We start from the raw sequence: 18,298 nt of genomic DNA, 5'->3' as shown, positions 1-18,298 counted from the left end.
GGGCCTCAGTTTCCCTACCAGTGAAGTGAAGAATATAGTCCCACATAACAGGGCCTTCACGAGAACGAAACGAGCAGTGTCAAAGGTTGACCGTGAGCAAACTGAAAACCCTGAGCCAAGGACCGCACGAGCCGGTCCTGGAGGGAAGAGTCGGCTGTGGAAGCACGTCACACGCAGCGAGGTCCCCCACAGCAGCGTGGTAAGAGAAGCAGCAGAGCCGGCGCCGCAACGCGGACTGCGGCCCCAAAATCTCGCGAGATTTGTTGGCCGGGCTAAGGCCCTCGCCCACTCACATCTCGCGAGACTAAGGCTCAAGCGTGGTTATCGGCCGGTTAGGACTTGCGGGGAAGATGGAGTATCCCGCGTTGGGCGCCGCGGAGGCCGCGGACAGCGGAGGGGCCCGGCCATACAACAGCTCGGAGGAGCGGGAGGGCCGGGAACCGGACGGGCTGCGCTTCGACCGTGAGAAGGCGCGCCGCCTGTGGGAAGCAGTGTCCGGGGCCCAACCAGTGGGGAGGGAGGAAGGTGAGTCCGGGGGACTCAGAGATAGGAAGCCTGGCGCCCGCCTGCCTGTGTCGCCGGGAGTGGCGGAAACGCGGACCAGCCCCCGGGCTTCGGGTCACACCCCCTGGCGCCCGGCCCGCCCCCACGCGTGACGCGCCCCGGGACTCCCTGCCTCGTGCGCCGGGTCAGGGCCGGGGCGCCCAGGGCCGGGTCCACTGACATCGAGGCCGCGTGCCCCGGGATTCAGGCCCCCTCGCGCAGAGGCCCAGGGCCTTCTCACGCTCAGCCCGGCTTGCTCACCCGCCGGAGGGCAGCTCTTCGGAAACTCGAGGACGGTTACCCCTATCCATGCCTTCTCGGAGACCCACAGATCCCTCCCCGCCAGACTCAGAGCCCCCTCACCATTTCTCCATCGCCCCAGTCTCCAGGTCCCCCCCACCCCTAGTGTCTTGCCTCCCTTCTCACGCCCCACACATCCGAATGCTCTAGAAGGCCATCTCTTTATCCCCATGTTCCTCCTGGCCTTGGTGACTGAGCCCTGGTTTACCTGTTTCTAGGTGTCTGGTCTCTAGTAGCTGGGTCCCTTTTCTGAGATGGGGGCAGGAGCCTGAGAAACTGGCCGGGGTGTACCTTGGCTCCAGCTGCTTTGAATCTCATGCTTCACCCGAAGTTGTGGGGAACAAGATACACAAGGTTACCCCCAGGGGGGCGGGACCCTTGCGGGCTGACGCTTCCCAGCTTGCTCTGCATTTGACCTGGCACTGGGTAAGATGGAGATGGAAAGACGAGGATGGAAAGAGCCGGCCTGACCTGCTTATGTGACCCCCTTCACAGTCCTTAGCAGAGCCGGGTGCTTAACTCTAACCCAGAAGAGCGCGAACTGTCTGGGCTTCAGCACTCATCCTGTCAGGTAACCTGCAGGGAAGGCAGATTTCTCTAATGGTTGGTTTGTTTGCTGAACAGACTTATCTTGAAAAGTTTAATATGTTGCTTGTGAAGTCATTGCCCTGGGATAAAATTGAATTTTTAACCACATCCAAGGAAGATATGTTTAAATTTTGGGTGGTTCACAGACCTAGACCTTGGTGTAAACTTCTCCAGTTTAAAAACTAGTCTAGTCTGATTCCTAAATTAACATGGGCCCTCTGTCACCCTCATACTTTCAGACTTGTTTGGTACAAAGTCACCTCCCCCCTCACAATTTTCCTTTCGTTAATTTAACAAACATCCACTGATGCCTGCTGTCTTCCCGGGACTGGCTGGGCCCTGGAGATGAGGGGGATGCTGTCCTTGCCCTGGAGGGGCTTGTAGTCTAATCCAGGAAGCAGGCACTGAGACGTGTCAGTATGATGTAGTGGGGGTGGTGAAGAGGAGTGTCTAAGAGTTGGGAGTGCACAAAGAGGAAGTGACCTTTGTCCTCAGGGGACAGGGAAGGCATGCCCTGGACCTTGAAGCAGAGAACACAGCAGCTGTGCTCATAAAAGTGAACTGTTTGTGTGTGTGTGAATGTACAGTGTGACTTGCCACCCATTTCATTTCCCTAGTCTCCCCACTTCTCCAATATTTAGATAAGGTCTAGGCAGATACCTCAACACCCAAGTTCTACTCACCTTGTTTTGTTTTTATCTAAGCACTTTCATTGAGTTGTAATTTACATACCATAAAATTCACCCACTGTAACTGTACAATTCAACGATTTTTAGTAAAAGTACAGAATTGTGTGGGGCTGGCGCAGTGGTGTAGTGGTTAGGTTGGCGTGCTCTGCTCAGATCCTGGGCACAGACCTAGCACCACTGGTCAAGCCATGCTGTGGCAGCATCCCACATAAAATAGAGGAAGATTGGCACAGATGTTAGCTCAGTGACAATCTTCCTCAAAAAAAAAAAAAAGCATAGAGTTGTGTAGCTACAATCCAATTTTAGAGCATTTCCATCACTCTAGTTTGTGCTCTTTTACATTAAATCCCCACTCCCACCTTCTCCCCTACGCAACCACTGATCTGTTTTCTATCTCTATAAATTTACCTTTTCTGGGGCTGGCCCAGTGGTGCAGTGGTTAGGTTTGCACATTCTGCTTTAATGGCCCAGGGTTCACCAGTTCGGATCCCAGGTGTGGATTGGCAGTAGATGTTAGGTCAGGGCTTATTTTCCTCAATAAATAAATCAATAAATTTACCTTTTCTGGACATTTTCATATGAACAGAATCATTCAATGTGTAGTCTTTTGCATTTGACTTCTCTGACTCAGCATGTTTTTGAAGTTCAGCCAATTTGTAGTATGTATTAGTACGTTATTCCTTTTTATTGCTAAATAGAATTCCATTGTATGGACCTTGCTTTTTTTTTTTTTTAAGATTTTATTTTTGATTTTTCTTCCTTTTTCTCCCCAAAGTCCCCCAGTACATAGTTGTATATTTTCAGCTGTGGGTTCTTCTAGTTGTGGCATGTGGGACGCTGCCTCAGCGTGGCCTGATGAGCGGTGCCATGTCTGTGCCCAGGATCCGAACCTGCAAAACCCTGGGCGGCCAAAGTGGAGCATGCGAACTTAACTGCTCAGCCACAGGGCTGGCCCCTTGCTTTTTTATCTTTTTACAGTTTCTGACTTTTGAGTGGCTCTTTAAACTATTTGCACTTAATCTAATTATTGATCTGGCTAGATTTGCATTTCCCATTTTGCTATTTATCTCCTTTCTGTTCTGTTCTTCTCTTCCTCCTCTTTACTGGCGTTTTTTGTTTTCAGTATTTTTTAGCATACTATTTTAGTTCTTCCGTTGACTTTTTTTTTAAGTTATTTTCTTGGTGGTACTCTAGGAACTACAAGATACATCTTCCTCATCACAGTCTACTTCAAATTAATACTAACTTAAATCTTGTAAAATATAAAAACGTTCCTCTGATATAGCTCCTTTCCTCCCCCTGCTTTGTGCTATTATTGTCTTATAGATTACATCTATATGTGTTATAAGCCTAATTATAGTGTCATAATTATTGCTTTATACAATATTATGTCTTTTAAAGAAGTTGAGAAAAAATTAGAAAAAAATACTTATAGCTTCTTGTATATTAACCTACATATTTACCATTTCTGGTGTTCTTTCTTTCTTTTTTTTTGAAGATTGACAGCTGAGCTAACATCTGTTGCCAGTTTTCTTTTTTTTCTTCTTTTCGCCAAAGCCCCCCAGTATGTAGTTGTATATTCTAGTTGTGAGTGCCTCTGGTTGTGCTATGTGGCATGCCAGCTCAGCATGACCTGATGAGTGGTGCCATGTCCACACTCAAGATCCGAACTGGTGAAACCCTGGGCCGCTGAAGCAGAGCGCTTGAACTTAACCACTCGGCCACAAGGCCAGGCCCCTGGTATTCTTTATTTCTTCCTCTGGTTTCAGGTTAGCGTTTAGTATCACCTCCTTTCACCCTAAAGGGTTTCCTTTAGTATTTCTTGCAAAGCAGACCTGCTAGCAATGAATTCTCTCAGTCTTTATCTGGAAATGTCTTTATTCATTCTTAAAGGATATCTATTTTTTTAATAACAGCTTTATTGATCCATAATTCATATACCATAAAGTTCATCCTTTTCAAATGTACAATTTGTTGGGGTTTAGTGTTTTCACAAAGTTGTGCAACCATCACCGTTGTCTAATTTCAGAACATTTTCATCACCCCACAAAGAAACCCTATACCCATTAGCAGTCACCCCTGGCAACTACTTATCTCCTTTCTGTTTCTATGGATTTACCTATTCTTGACATCTCATATAAATGGACTTGTATAATATGTGGCCTTTTGTGACTGGCTTTGGTCACTTAGCATAGTGTTTGAAGGATAGTTTTGCTGGACATAGAGTTCTTGGTTGACAGTTTTATTCTTTCTCACTACTTTGAATATGTCATTGCACTGCCTTCTAGCCTTCGTTGTTTCAGATGAGAAGTTAACTCATTAATTGAATTGTACCACTATACATGATGAGTCATTTTTCTCTAGCTGCTTTCAAGATTTTCTGTCTATATCTTTTAATAGTTAATCTTTCAATAGATGTGTCTAGGTGTAAATCTCATCGTATTTATCATACTTTGGGGGCCTTCAGATTTTTGGATGTGTAGATTAATATTTTTGTTTGTTTGTTTGTTTTCTGAGGAAGATTAGCCCTGAACTAATATCTACCACCAATACTCCTCTTTTTGCTGAGGAAGACTGGCCCTGAGCTAACATCCATGCCCATCTTCCTCTGTTTTACACGTGGGATGCCTGCCACAAGCATGGCTTTACAAGCGGTGCGTAGGTCCACACCCAGGATCCGAACCTGCAAACCCCAGGCTGCTGAAGCTAAATGTGTAAACTTAACCACTGCACCACAGGGCTGGCCCTAAGATTAATGTTTTTCTTTGATCAAATATGGGGAGTTTTCAGACATTATTTTTTCTGCTCCTTTCTCTCTCTTCTCTCCTGAGATTCCCCTTACACATAGGTTGGTATGCTTGATGTGTTCTACAGGTCCCTGAGGCTCTGTTCATTATTCTTCAATTTTCTTTCTCTCTGTTCTTTTTGTTTGTTTGTTTGTTTTGTTTTTTTAAAAGATTGGCACCTGAGCTAACATGTGCTGCCAATCTTCTTTTTTCTTCTTATTCTCCCCAAAGCCCCCCAGTACTTACTTGTATTTTCTAGTTGTGAGTGCCTCTGGTTGTGCTATGTGGGACACTGCCTTGGCATGGCTTGATGAGCAGTGCCACATCTGCGCCCAGGATCTGAACCGGCAAAACCCTGGACCACTGAAGTGGAGCGCACGAACTTAAATTACTTGGCCATGGGGCCTGCCCCTCTCTCTGTTCTCCAGATTGAATATTTCTATTCATCTATCGTCTGGTTCACTGATTCTTTCTTCTGCCATTTTGAATCAGCTGTTGAGTTCCTCTAGTGAATTTTTCATTGCTTTTATTGTGCTTTCAGCTTGACTCTGTTTTATACATATTTTAAGTAGGAAACTTTTTAGCACCACATCATCAATGCCCTTACATTTGCTTTCTTCATGCCTTTTTAGTATGATAAAAATGTGAGCTTCTTGAGACCATCAGCAATATGGATTCACAGGATAGACAGAAGTACTAAGACTAAGTGACCTTAATGGGGCTAACTGCCCAGTTTATTCTTGTAGACCACCCTGCCTGTTATACCATACTGCCTAGCCAATCTGACCCACAGGTAGGTTATATCCAGCCTCCTTTTCCTCAGATCTTTTCTTATTTGTTGCTTTCTAACTATAGCTTTATCTAGAAACCCACTAGCTCCTAATACACTATAATAAGCGGGGTAGTAAGTAAGTTGCATCTCTCTCTAAGGACTGACTCCAGTCAATTGGTGAATTTCTGTAGAGCTGAGTTGAAGCGGCTAAGGCCACATCTAGGCCCAAGGAATAGCAAATCACTGTAGAACAGCAATGTTCACCATTAGTTGGAATATGGGAGGTAGCTTAGTGATGCAATGACCAGCCATTCTGGCCCTAAGGCAACTTAAAGCACCTTAAGTCACCCAAAGACAGTTGTAACTTGGATTGAAGTTTGATGATCATTTTGTCTCCTAAATACTGCTTCCCCTAAATTTCTTAAGCTTATGAATTATCTTATTTTGCCACACTAGTGCTCTCTGTTCTACTTCATTGACTCTGTGAAAATCAGCCCTGTACTTCATAATCTAGATCTCTCATCTTCAGCCTGATACATCTTCTGGTTGGCCACAATATGGATACAAATTAAATCCTGCCAATCAGATGCCTTCTCATAAGATTTGGAGGGCAGAAATGCAGTGAAGACCATATTCCCATGCCTATTGGCTGTTGTTGCTGTCAAAAAAGGTCATGGAACTGTGAGGTCTTCCTACATCAGCATTCTAGCATCCGTGCTGCAGCTTCATAGGTTGAGAGGTAGGTTTAATGACAGTGGGAGCTTCTTACTTCTAGCAAGGCTGTGATGGAGGCTTCTATTGCCTGTTGGAACAGTTGTACATTGTTCCTAGAGATGTTTTTGGAGGCCCAACTGACTACCTTCAGCCTTTCCAATGATTTTCTAAGCACCTAATTTCCTATGTCAAACCTGTCCCACTCTGGAGAGGTAGTTGGATTAGAGTTGTATGTGGATATCAGGGCAACAGGGATGCACATTCAGGCCACCTTCTCAGAATTCTGAATTCATTTAAGTTCTTTTTCCCTTCGTGAACCTTAGTTCCTCCAACCTTGTGAACCTCTCCTGGCTTTTGTGGGTCAGGAATTCAGGAAAGGCTTGGCTGACCAGTTCTGTCTGTGGGTTTCTTAGGCAGTTGCGGTCAGATGGTGGCTAGAGCTGAAACAGCAGTGGGATGGAACTTGTAGGGGCTGGGCAGGCATTCCTCTCTTTTCAGATAGTCTCAGGGCCTCTCCATGTGGTTTCATGCATGGAATAGTTTGGGCTCCCTCAAAGTTTGGAAGAAAACTGCTTGCTTGGTAGCTGAAGACTTTAAGAACAAATATTCTCAATTTTGGTTCTTTTTTTCTAATTTCTGTCTCTGTTGCTTAGTGGTCAGCCAGTGATTCAGTAGAGCTTGTTCTCAAACACCTGGCACCAGTAAGGTCTCAGTCTTCTGCTGTTGGATCTGTGTGTTGGTAGGGAAGCACATTCAAGGCCATTTTAAATTCTGCCCTGGCTTTTACTTTCTGTCAGGCCCTTTTGTGTTTCTTCTCTGCGTGTGTGCAGAGAGCCTCAGAGTTGACCAGGAATATCTAGCTAACTAGGGCCCTCTCAGGTCTCCACTGCCATGCATTCTCATCCAGGCTCTGTTGGTATGGTATCCATTGCACCAGCCTCCTCCTTGTTCTCTCTGCTTCCATTCCTGTCCCCATACAGTCTGCTGACACAGTAATCAGAGTAATCTTTTCAAAACATAAGGCATACCTTGTTGCCTCTCATTGCACTTAGAATAAAATCTGTAATTCATATCATGACTTATGAAGCCTTATATTCATTCAACGTGATCTAGTAGACCTCATGCTATTCTTCAACTTTATTTCCTACCATTTTTCTCCCATTTACCATGCTCTAGCCACACTGACCTTCTCTCCAAAAAAAAAAAGGAACCTCCCTCCAAGGCATCTTGACCACTTTTTGGTCCAGAGTAGAAGATAAAATACATGGGCTTTCTGTCCTTCACAGTTTTCTGGACTCTGCCTTAGGTTATCAGTGTCATGATAGAACTCATGCCTTGGGTAAGATTTACTCCCTCCCCAAAGGTAAGGCTTTGTTCTCCAGGCCCAACAATTAAGAACAGGTTGATACTATGGTTTCCTACTGTGTGGAACTCGTGTTAGGTGATTTTAGATGTTTCAAAGTCAGATCAAGAGCAGTGAGAAAAAAATTTTTTTTTGAGGAGGAGGATTAGCCCTGAGTTAACATCTGCTGCCAGTCCTGTTTTTGCTGAGGAAGACTGGCCCTGAGCTAACATCCATGCCCATCTTCCTCTACTGTATATGTGGGACGCCTACCACAGCATGGCTTGCCAAGCAGTGCCATGTCCACACCCAGGATCCGAACCGGTGAACCCCGGGCCGCCGAAGGAGAACATGCAAACTTAACTGCTGTGCCACCAGGCCGGCCCTGGAAAAATTTTAACAGTTATCAAATTCTGGATTAAGAAATATCATAATAGGTACAATATAGAAAATAATTAATTTGCTCAGAACCACAGGGCCCAGAAAAGAATTTGATGTATAGCTTTCTGATTGAGCATTTCCTAGGCCAGGCACTATGCTAAGTGCTTTATATGGAAAACCACAAGGAGAATTCATTCTATGGGATACATGTTACCAGTACTCCCATTTTATGCAGAGGAAAACTGTGGGATGGAGGTTAAGTAATTTCCATAAAATCACACAGCTAGTAAGTAACAGCAGGAGGATTTGAATCTGAGTTGGCATACCATGAGAGCCCAAGTTCCTAACCATGATTTGTACCACAAATATTTAACTGGTATTAGATAATAATAATTTATGTTTACTGTATAAGAATAGGATTAATTTACCTTTCCTTCTGAGGATAAAAAATCATCCAACAGCGTCTTCTAACTAATACTTATCCTCCAAAATTTCTTTTCAAATATTCTAATTAATTCAAAAGAAAACCAATTTTTGTTGTTTCTTTAATAAACAGAAACTCACATTCTTTCCATAGAAAAGGAATGTTCTAGTCTTTTAATAACTAAACCTCAATATGATTTTCTAACCAATTCTGTATGTATGGTTATAGCAATATAAATTTGTGTGTGTGTGTGAGGAAGATTGGCCCGGAGCTAACATCTGTTGCTAATCTTCCTTTTTTTCCCTCCCTAAAGCCCCAGCATGTAGTTGTATATCCTAGTTGTAGGTCATTTTAGTTCTTCTATGTGAGATGCCACCACAGCATGGCTTGATGGGCAGTGCTAGGTCCGCACCCAGGATCCAAACTGGTGAATCCTGGGCTGGCAAAGCGGAGCACACAAACTTAAGCACTCAGCTGTGGGGCTGGCCCCAACAATGTAAATTTAAATAATGAGAAAATGCTATTGATCTTTTAGTGGAGTAAATTTGAACGTTTCTTTATTTTTAATTCCACAGAAAATGTTCCATCAATAATAAAAAGATACAGAATGTATTATTGCAATTAAAAAAAAAAGAACAGTGAGAAAATTATTCCCTTTTCAAATTTTTCAAGTCTTCTGATTCTATCTGGGAAGAAGTCTCATTTGGGTGCTACCATGTCTTAATGCCTGTCTTCACAGTTGCTGTTCTCTTATTGTTCTTTTTGGGGAAAGTTCAAAGCCTCTGGCACCAGTATCTGGCTAGAATTGTTTCACTTTTATTGTATTTATTTTTTATTTATTTAATTTTTTTAAAGATTTTTTAATTTTTATTTTATTTTATTTTTTGAGAAAGATTTGCCCTGAGCTAACATCTATGGCCAGTCCTCCTTTTTTGCTGAGCAAGACTGGGCCTGAGCTAACATCTATGCCCATCTTCCTCTACTTTATATGTGGGACACCTACCACAGCATGGCTTGACAAGCAGTGTGTAGGTCCGCACCTGGGATCCGAACCAGTGAACCCCCGGCCACCAAAGCAGAACATGTGAACTTAACTGCTGTACCACCAGGCTGGCCCCTGTTTTATTTATTTTTATTGGTATCTGCTTAAGTTTATGATCTAAAGATTCCTTTTTAAAAGAGTTTACTTGTACAGCATAGTGGCTATATCTAATAATGCTGTATTGTATATTTGAAAGTTGCTAAGAGAGTAGATCTGAAAAGTTCCTATCAGAAACTTGTAACTATGTTTGATGACGGATATTAACTAAACTTATTGTAGTCATCATTTTGCAATATATACAAATATCGAATCATTATATTTTACATCTGAAACAAATATAATGTTATGTCAATTATATGTTAAGAAACTTCTTTAAGTTTACTTGGGAAAGAAAGTGGGCTTACAGAAAATTATGAAGGAAGAGAGCCGGCCCTGTGGCCTAGTGGTTAAGTTCGCACACTCTGCTTCAGCAGCCCAAGGTTTCACCGGTTTGGATCCTGGACACAGACATGGCATTGTTCATCAAGCCATGCTGAGGCGGCGTCCCACAGGCCACAACTAGAAGGATCCACAACTAAAATATACGATTCTGTACTGGGGGGCTTTGGGGAGAAAAAGGAAAAATAAAATCTTAAAAAAAAATATGAAGGAATAGTGTAGGTTGTGTGAGAACATGATACGAGTCACAAAAGCAATAGGGAAGGAGTGACTGAAGTTTGCTGAGATATAATAGTATGGCATTCCATTACTCAGTGCCTGCGTTTGAGGCAGGGTTCAAAGACGGTGCTCTTGAGGCAGGTTCTAACTCAGAGATTTTTTTATTTTTCTTTCTGTAGTGGAGCACATGATCCAGAAGAACCAGTGTCTCTTCACCAATACCCAGTGTAAGGTTTGCTGCGCCTTGCTCATTTCTGAGTCCCAGAAGCTGGCACACTACCAGGTATGCCATTGGAGCTGTAGAACTGCTTTACTTTCCAGACCCGCCCCAAGCCCCCACCTCTCCCTGGCTTGCACAGTGATCCCTTCTTAGCCACCACATGTTGCCTCCATGCATGTTGACTATGACTTGAAGATTGACTTAATTTTTCTGAGTCTCATCTCTCCCATCCAAATCAGGGTCATTATACTTATGTCTTCCCTTGCAGCTTGGTACAGTAGAAAGTATGCACTTTGGCTTTAAATAAACCTGAGTTCAAATCACAACTCTGCTTCTCATCTTGGGCAAGAAACCTCACCATCTCAGCCTCAGTTTCCTCATGTATAAGATAGAAATGATGATAATTTTTGCATAGATTGTTGTAAAGATTAGATCTGACGGCATGTTAAATGCCTTGAACAGAGTAGGAACTCAGTAAACTAGATTTCTTCCCCTCGACCCTCTCCTCAAAACTTTTTAGGAGGGTGAATCAGATGAAAATCTAGTAAGTGTTTTTGAGTGCCTTAGATATGAAATGGCATTTGGCTATCTTTGATCTTTTTCCTGGGTTCTTGCAGAGCAAAAAACATGCCAACAAAGTGAAGAGATACCTAGCAATCCATGGAATGGAGACATTAAAGGGGGAAACGAAGAAGCTAGACTCAGATCAGGTAATCCAGCTGCCATAATGAGACCGCTCGCTTCCCAGGGAAGCCAGCAGGCAGGTTGGTGTGGTGGAAAGAATGTGGGCTTTGAGTCAGACTGACTTGGCTTCAAGTCCCAGCCCTGTCGTGTGACTTGGGCAAATCTTATTACTTCTCTGAGCCTTGATTTCTTCCTCTATAAAAATGAGGATGCCACTATCAACTACCTTTTAGGATTTTTCCAAACTAAAATGAGGGAACGTTTATAAAAAGCACCCAAGACAGAGCCTGGCACATAGGAGGGGCTCAGTAAATGGAGCCATGGATAGGCATTACCACTCATGGTTTGTTGGAGTAGGCAAGAAGCTGCCAGGTCACTGCTCCAGGAGAGAAAGTGGAAGGAAGCCAGGCTCTTTGCTTTCTTAAGATCCAGGGAAAAGAGCCGAGTTCAGCACTTGAATGTTCCTAATAAACATGTGGAAGGAACACCTTTCCAAATGCCTCCTCTGATTGAGATGGAAACACATTTCCTTTTTGGCTTAGAAACACTGTGAGAATTATGCTGAAACAACCTCAGTCTCTCAGGAATACTATTATTTTTGTTCCAGAAGGGGCTGTGCAAATGTCATTGGATGAGAAGTCAGCAGACTAAGGTCTGATACTAGCTCTGCAGCTTACTGGTTGGCTGACTTTGGGCACATCACTGAGCCTTTCTGTGCTTCACCCACACAACGGGGATCATAATTCCACCTCTTGAGGGCATGATGAGGGAAAATTCCATTCTTAGTGGGCACTCAATGAATAGGTTTACAAACTATGCCTCCTGTTATACTGACCACAGGTTTGAAAGGACATTACTCATCCTTTCTCCAAATTCACTGGATGCATCCCCTGGTTGCCCTTCTCCTTATGATTTGGAATTCAGAAAGACAAGATCAACTCTGTGACCCTGGGCAAGTCACCTTACCTCTTTGTATCTTGGTTCCTTTAACTCTCAGGTGGCCCAGTAGTTCACATGGATCACAGGCTCCTCCCCTGCAACAAAGAATTATCCAGCCCCAAATGTCAATAGTGTCAAGGTTGCAAAATGCTGTCTTACAGTGAATACTTTATTCAGAGATCAAACCTTCTCAGAGAAAGGCTAGAAGCCCCTGATGTAGGTTTGAAATAGATTGTTTCCTAGCCTAATCATAATCAACAAATAAAACCCAGTGGTCTGCTTGTTCAACAAACCCTGAGCATCTGCTGTGTGCCAGACTTCAGCAGGGTGCTACGGATAGGAAACAAAGATGAGTCAAACGGTCCATGCCCAAATATTGCACTTAAGTTCACAGAAAAGACTCCTAAGCTATGACACTGTCAGTTTAGGGTGACAAGTGGTATAAGAGGTCTTAGTTCATGCACTCTGGGAGTACAAAAGAGGAACAAGATGAGTTCTTCCTGGAATACTCACACAGAGAGGCTTGATAATTGTTTACTGAATGATTTTCTTGAGTAGAAGTCTCCCAGAAGAGGAGATATTTAATCTAGTCCTCGGGGCCGGCCCGGTGGAGCAGTGGTTAAGTGCGCACGTTCCACTTTGGCGGCCTGGGGTTCGCCGGTTGGGATCCTGGGTGAGGACAAGGCACTGCTTGTCAAGCCATGCTGTGACAGGTGTCCCACATATAAAGTAGAGGAAGATGGGCACGGATGTTAGCTCAGGGCCAGTCTTCCTCAGCATAAAGAGGAGGGTTGGCAGCAGTTAGCTCAGGGCTAATCTTCCTCAAAAAAATAAATAAATAAAAATAAAAATCTAGTCCTCGAAGGCTAGGCAGACATATGCCAGGCAGGAAAGAAGGGAAGACCATTTCTAGGCAAGAGGAATGGCCTAAGCAAAGCAAGGAAGCAACAGAGAATAAAGTGGGGAGTGGTGAGTAGACCCTGGGATGAAGTAGCTGGAGAAGAATCCAGAAAGGTAGGTTGGGGTTAGTGTATGAAGGGGGCCTTGAATGCCCATTCTCCTGTGGGCAGTGGGGAACCATTGAAGATTTTCTGGCTGGGCAATGGCGTGATCAGACCTGTGTTCTTTCTCCTAACCAGAAGAGCAGCAGAAGCAAAGACAAGAACCAGTGCTGCCCCATCTGTAACATGACCTTTTCCTCCCCTGTCGTGGCCCAGTCGCACTACCTGGGGAAGACCCACGCAAAGAACTTAAAGCTGAAGCAGCAATCCACTAAGGTGGAAGGTACTGGTTTTCCTGAGTAGTGCTGTCTCGGGACCCCTCCCGTCCTCAAGGCACCAATGACAGGTGCTCCCAGAAATGCTCACTGGGCCCACAGACTTGGAGAGGTTGAACTGCTTTTAAGAGCCCTTAAAAATAATAAAGTAGACACAGTTTCATTGAAATGCAGCCTCAGAGTTGTGCTCACCTAACCTCTCTTTCTTGGGTTACATCAGTTTTTCTCTATAGAAGCTTCTTAGCTCTGAGCTTTTGTCCTGACTAATAATTATTTATAACTCAGGAATGCCAAAGTCCTCCAGGCCATGCACACCATGAGAGCATTCTATCTCCTACCTCTCCCACATATTTTTCCCTCCCAGCATCCACCTGCCCTTTTACCATGTGTTACTAGTTGAAAGCTAAATCCTTGTCTTTTTTTGTGTGCTCAGGTTATGCCCTGCTCACTTTAATCCTCAAAGCTGCCTCTTCTCCTCAAGACAGGGACTTGCCTTTCAAAGCTGAATACTTCAGTGCTGCCACTACTGCCCAGCAAGCTGTGTTTGCCACTGCCATGAATTCATTCCCGGTGCAGTGACTTCTAAAATAGCCCCCTTTATCTTGTCACCACTGGGGCTCAGCCCTTGCTTTCATCTCATTAACTCCTGACTTTCTGGGATTTTTAACCTCTCCTAACTGCAGTTAATCAAGAGTGAAAGTTTTTTGATCTTTATTTCATTTTTTCTTGGTAATTTTTGCTTCTCTATTTTGGACCAAGAAGTAGACAACACTATCTATAAGATTTATCTTTTTTGTATTACTTTATTATAAAAATAAGACAACATTGTTTTGGAAGCTTTGAAGACAGGGTAAAAAATCACTCTTAATTATGCTCTCCCATCACACCCAATTCTAGTTATTTGTGCTATGTCACAACAGACTATGGTCTTTGAAGTCATAGATGCCCAGGTTTAAATCCTGGCAGTGTTATTTATCATCTGTATGACTTAACTTCTTCATGCCTGAGTTTCCTCACCTATAAAATGTTGATTATACTATCTACTTCATAGGTTGTAAGAATGAAATAAGATATGTTAGGAACCTAGGATATAATAGATGCTCAGTAAATAACAGCTGCTATTGTTACTATTATCAGCATCATCAAGATACCCAGTGAGTGGACTCCCCCATAAAATGCAGTAGTTGGTTAGGCATCCACCACAGGGAGTGTGTCATTGGCCTTGCTTATGATTTGTTCATCATTAAGTTGTACTAATTGCTTTTGTTTAAAGTCAGTGTTGGGACCATTCATTGTACCAAAAAGATTAAACATTAGGCCAAGAGAAACTAGCTTAAAAACAGAACTTTATAAGTTCAATTATCTTTAGCTTTGTATAGACTTATCTTTCCATGAATGGGAAAGTTCCCTGGAATATGCCTGGTCCCACAAATTTCTTATTCAAGAGGTTATTATCCGGGCCAGCACAGTGGCACAGCGGTTAAGTTCACACATTCTGCTTCAGTGGCCGGGGGTTCACCGGTTCGGATCCCAGATGTGGACCTATGCCCCACCTGTCAAGCCATGCTGTGGTAGGCGTCCCACATGTAAAATAGAGGAAGATGGGCACAGATGTTAGCTCAGGGCCAGTCTTTTTTTTTTTCTTTAAAGATTTTATTTTTTCCTTTTTCTCCCCAAAGCCCCCCAGTACATAGTTGTGTATTCTTCATTGTGGGTCCTTCTAGTTGTGGCATGTGGGACGCTGCCTCAGCGTGGTTTGATGAGCAGTGCCATGTCCACGCCCAGGATTCGAACCAACAAAACATTGGGCCACCTGCAGCGGAGTGCGTGAACTTAACCACTCGGCCACGGGGCCAGCCCCACCAGGGCCAGTCTTCCTCAGCAAAAAAAGGAGGCTTGGCGGCAGATGTTAGCTCAAGGCTAATCTTCCTCAAAAAAAAAAGAAAAAAGGGTTATTATCCATATTCACTTTCGGCCTTTGCTACACGCAGATATGTTTCTATATACTTGTAATCATAGTTTATGTACCATTTGTATCCTGCTTTTTGCTTTTCATTTAATTTTATAGTTTAGGTATATTTCCATGTTATTAGATGAGTTTGTAACTATATTTCTGAAATCAAACGTTTTTCTAATATAAAAGTAATACAAGCATGTTGTAGAAAATATGGAAAATATAGATAAATGGAAAGAAAAAGTACCCATAATTTTACCATTCAGAGATAACCACTGTTAACATTTTGGAGTACTGTTTCTCCTAAAATCTTCTGTTATGTGTATGTGTGTATATCTGTGTGTATATTTGTTTTATGTATATCTAGTTTAAATCCATGTATATGTGCATATAAACTTAGAATACTTTAACCTTATTATTTTTATAAAAACTATGTATACTCATTATGAATAATTCTAGTTTAAATAATTTAAAGGTACAAAGAGGAAAGTAAAATATCACCCAAATCCTACCACCAAGAAACATGTACTATGTTGGTGACGTCTCAAAATACCAGTATACACATATAGATTGCACATATCTTTTTTAACAATGACGTGATCATATTGCGTGTGTAATTTTCTTTCATACTCTTTTCATTTAATATAACATTTATATTTCCCATGTTATTAAAAACTTTTTCATAAGCATTTTTAATGACAATGTAATATCCCATCATACCACACTTAACCCCATTCCTCTAATGTTGAATATTTAAGTTTTTCCCCCTCTGCTTTTTTGGTATTTATAAATAACAATACAGTGGACATCCCTGTAGAATACTTGTAGTATTTCAAGCTGTTTCCTGAGAGAAGACTCCCATAGCTCTCATTTTCATGTTATGTCCATTAAGCAGTTTCTCTAACTTTACTTAACCATTCACCTCTGATGCTTCTCTTCAGTATCTTTTAAACAGTGACCTTTATGTCTTAACGACCATTATTGCCTCTTTTCTCATGTCAAAAATCTACAGTCATTGTAGAAAAGTTGGAAAATACCAAAAAGCACCCTTTTACTCTATGCTTTTGGTCTTTTTTCCATGTATCACCAGTGTGCTTTTTGTTGTTGTTTTGCAAAATTGAAGACATAAGAAATAGATTGCCGTACAACCTGCTTTTTTATACACTCAACACCACATACTGAATATTTTCTCATATTATTAAATATTCTACAACATGTACATTACTTTTCAAGTGCCTTGCTGAAACAATGACCAGGAAAAATCAATGGCCAAGGAAATTGAGATTCCCTATACTGGAAAATTACTGTGGGAAAAGCCAGCAAGTTTCCTCTGACTTGCCAAAAATCCTCAAAACTTCCCCCATTGAAGTGGTGCAGAGATGAAAGAGCATCTGAGCCGTGTGTCTGTGAGTGCTGCTGAGCCCCACCGCTCCTCTACCTGTGGGGGGGTTCTAAGCCACATTCTTAAAGTAGTGGTTACTAGCTTGGCACCATTTCAGCCAGACTCGTTGATTAGTGAGTCGTGGCACCCACCTTATAAGGCAGCAGCACATCCTGCAGTCAGCATCAGGACATTTGCTGACCCACAGGAGGCTTGCACATATGCCCAAACCCGGCTCTGATGCCCTGAATTCATTGACCAGAGCCAGGAATGTTTTCTGAAGATGAAAGCATAAGCTGTAGCCTTCAACTTTCCCTGCCGCCCTCTGGCAGCCTGGCATAGCAAAGAGGGCATGGTCTTTAGGGTCACACAGACCTGGATTCACCCACTAGCTGGGCCATCTGAGCCTCAATTTTTCTCTCTAATGTGGCAAAACGATACCTAGTTCATGGGGTAGTTCTGAGGACCAAAGGAGAAAATATATATACAAAGTACATAATGAATGTCAGTGTCATCCTCTTGTCTCCCCAGCTCAGCCTAGAAGGCATTGTAGCCTAAAAGGCCTCCCTAGGGGTCAGCCTGGTGACACAGCGGTTAAGTGCGCATGTTCCACTTCGACGACCTGGGGTTCACCGGTTCGGATCCCAAGTGTGGACATGGCACCACTTGGCAAGCCATGCTGTGGTAGGCGTCCCACATATAAAGTAGAGGAAAATGGGCACGGATGTTAGCTCAGGGCCAGTCTTCCTCAGCAAAAAAAAAAAGAGGAGGATTGGCAGCAGTTAGCTCAGGGCTAATCTTCCCCCAAAAAATAATAATAATAAAATAATAATAAAAAAATAAATAAAATGCCTCCCTAGTACAGTTGCCTTTTCTAAATGACCCTCAGGCCCTTAATTTCTGCATCTGTGCATTGGCTCCCAGCTCTGTAACTTGGGTACTTCGAGGATGGGACAAAACACCCAAACTTCTTGTTCCACTGCTGTGAAGTTCTGGGGAATTCTGAGGGATAAAAAGGTTGCAAGCATGTATATCTATAGACTGTTGTAACTTGGCAACTTGATAATAGAAGTAGAGAGCCTCCTCGGAATGTGAGAAAATCGGGATTCCTATGCCTAAAGTAGTTAAAGCTGCTGACAAAGTAGCTGATCTTTGGGCTCCCCCAGATCTTCCCAGTTTTCCTAATTAAGGAAGGCTTTCATTCTGATTCACACAGGTAGTGCTACATGTGCAAGTGTGATTAACTAGTGACCCAGCCTTTCTTTGCATTCAGCATGCACGCAAGCCTGGCACCATCCGGGTTTTTCATTGTTTCTGTTTGAACTCTCTCACCGCAGCTCTGTCGAAACGCCTTACAAACCCTTTCCTTGTGGCCTCCACCTTAGCCCTGCACCAGAATAGAGAGATGATAGACCCAGACAAGTTCTGCAGCCTCTGCCACGCGACTTTCAACGACCCTGTCATGGCTCAGCAACATTATGTGGGCAAGAAACACAGGAAACAGGAGACCAAGCTCAAACTCATGGCACACTATGGGCGGCTGGCAGACCCTGCTGTCACTGACTCATCAGGTAAGGAGGCCCAGCTCATACCAGATCTGGATTGG

General features: G+C 43.2%; 1 protein-coding gene across 11 annotated transcripts in view; it reads left to right on the top strand.

Annotated features, from left to right (window-relative positions):
• Window positions 1-317: 317 nt before the first annotated feature.
• Window positions 318-18,298, top strand: part of ZNF346 (zinc finger protein 346) — a 31,730-nt gene continuing 13,749 nt past the window's right edge. For 6 of the 11 annotated variants that reach the window (XR_006889478.1, XR_006889479.1, XM_046667718.1 and 3 more), the window contains exons 1-5: window positions 318-525; window positions 10,418-10,521; window positions 11,076-11,168; window positions 13,221-13,365; window positions 18,030-18,263. Coding sequence is in view for 9 of the 11 variants with exons in the window: in XM_046667718.1 (XP_046523674.1) it covers window positions 351-525; window positions 10,418-10,521; window positions 11,076-11,168; window positions 13,221-13,365; window positions 18,030-18,263 (751 nt within the window). In the remaining 2 variants the exon portion in view is untranslated. Of the gene's footprint in view, window positions 526-1,301; window positions 1,415-10,417; window positions 10,522-11,075; window positions 11,169-13,220; window positions 13,366-18,029; window positions 18,264-18,298 lie in introns of those variants that run through there. The other 5 variants (XM_046667720.1, XM_046667712.1, XM_046667715.1 and 2 more) reach the window with 4 other exon arrangements.

This window comes from Equus quagga, chromosome 7, assembly GCF_021613505.1.
Source record: "Equus quagga isolate Etosha38 chromosome 7, UCLA_HA_Equagga_1.0, whole genome shotgun sequence".
NCBI classification, from domain to species: domain Eukaryota; kingdom Metazoa; phylum Chordata; class Mammalia; order Perissodactyla; family Equidae; genus Equus; species Equus quagga.
Note: the sequence above shows the minus strand (reverse complement) of the source record. Positions and strands in the feature narration are given on the sequence as shown.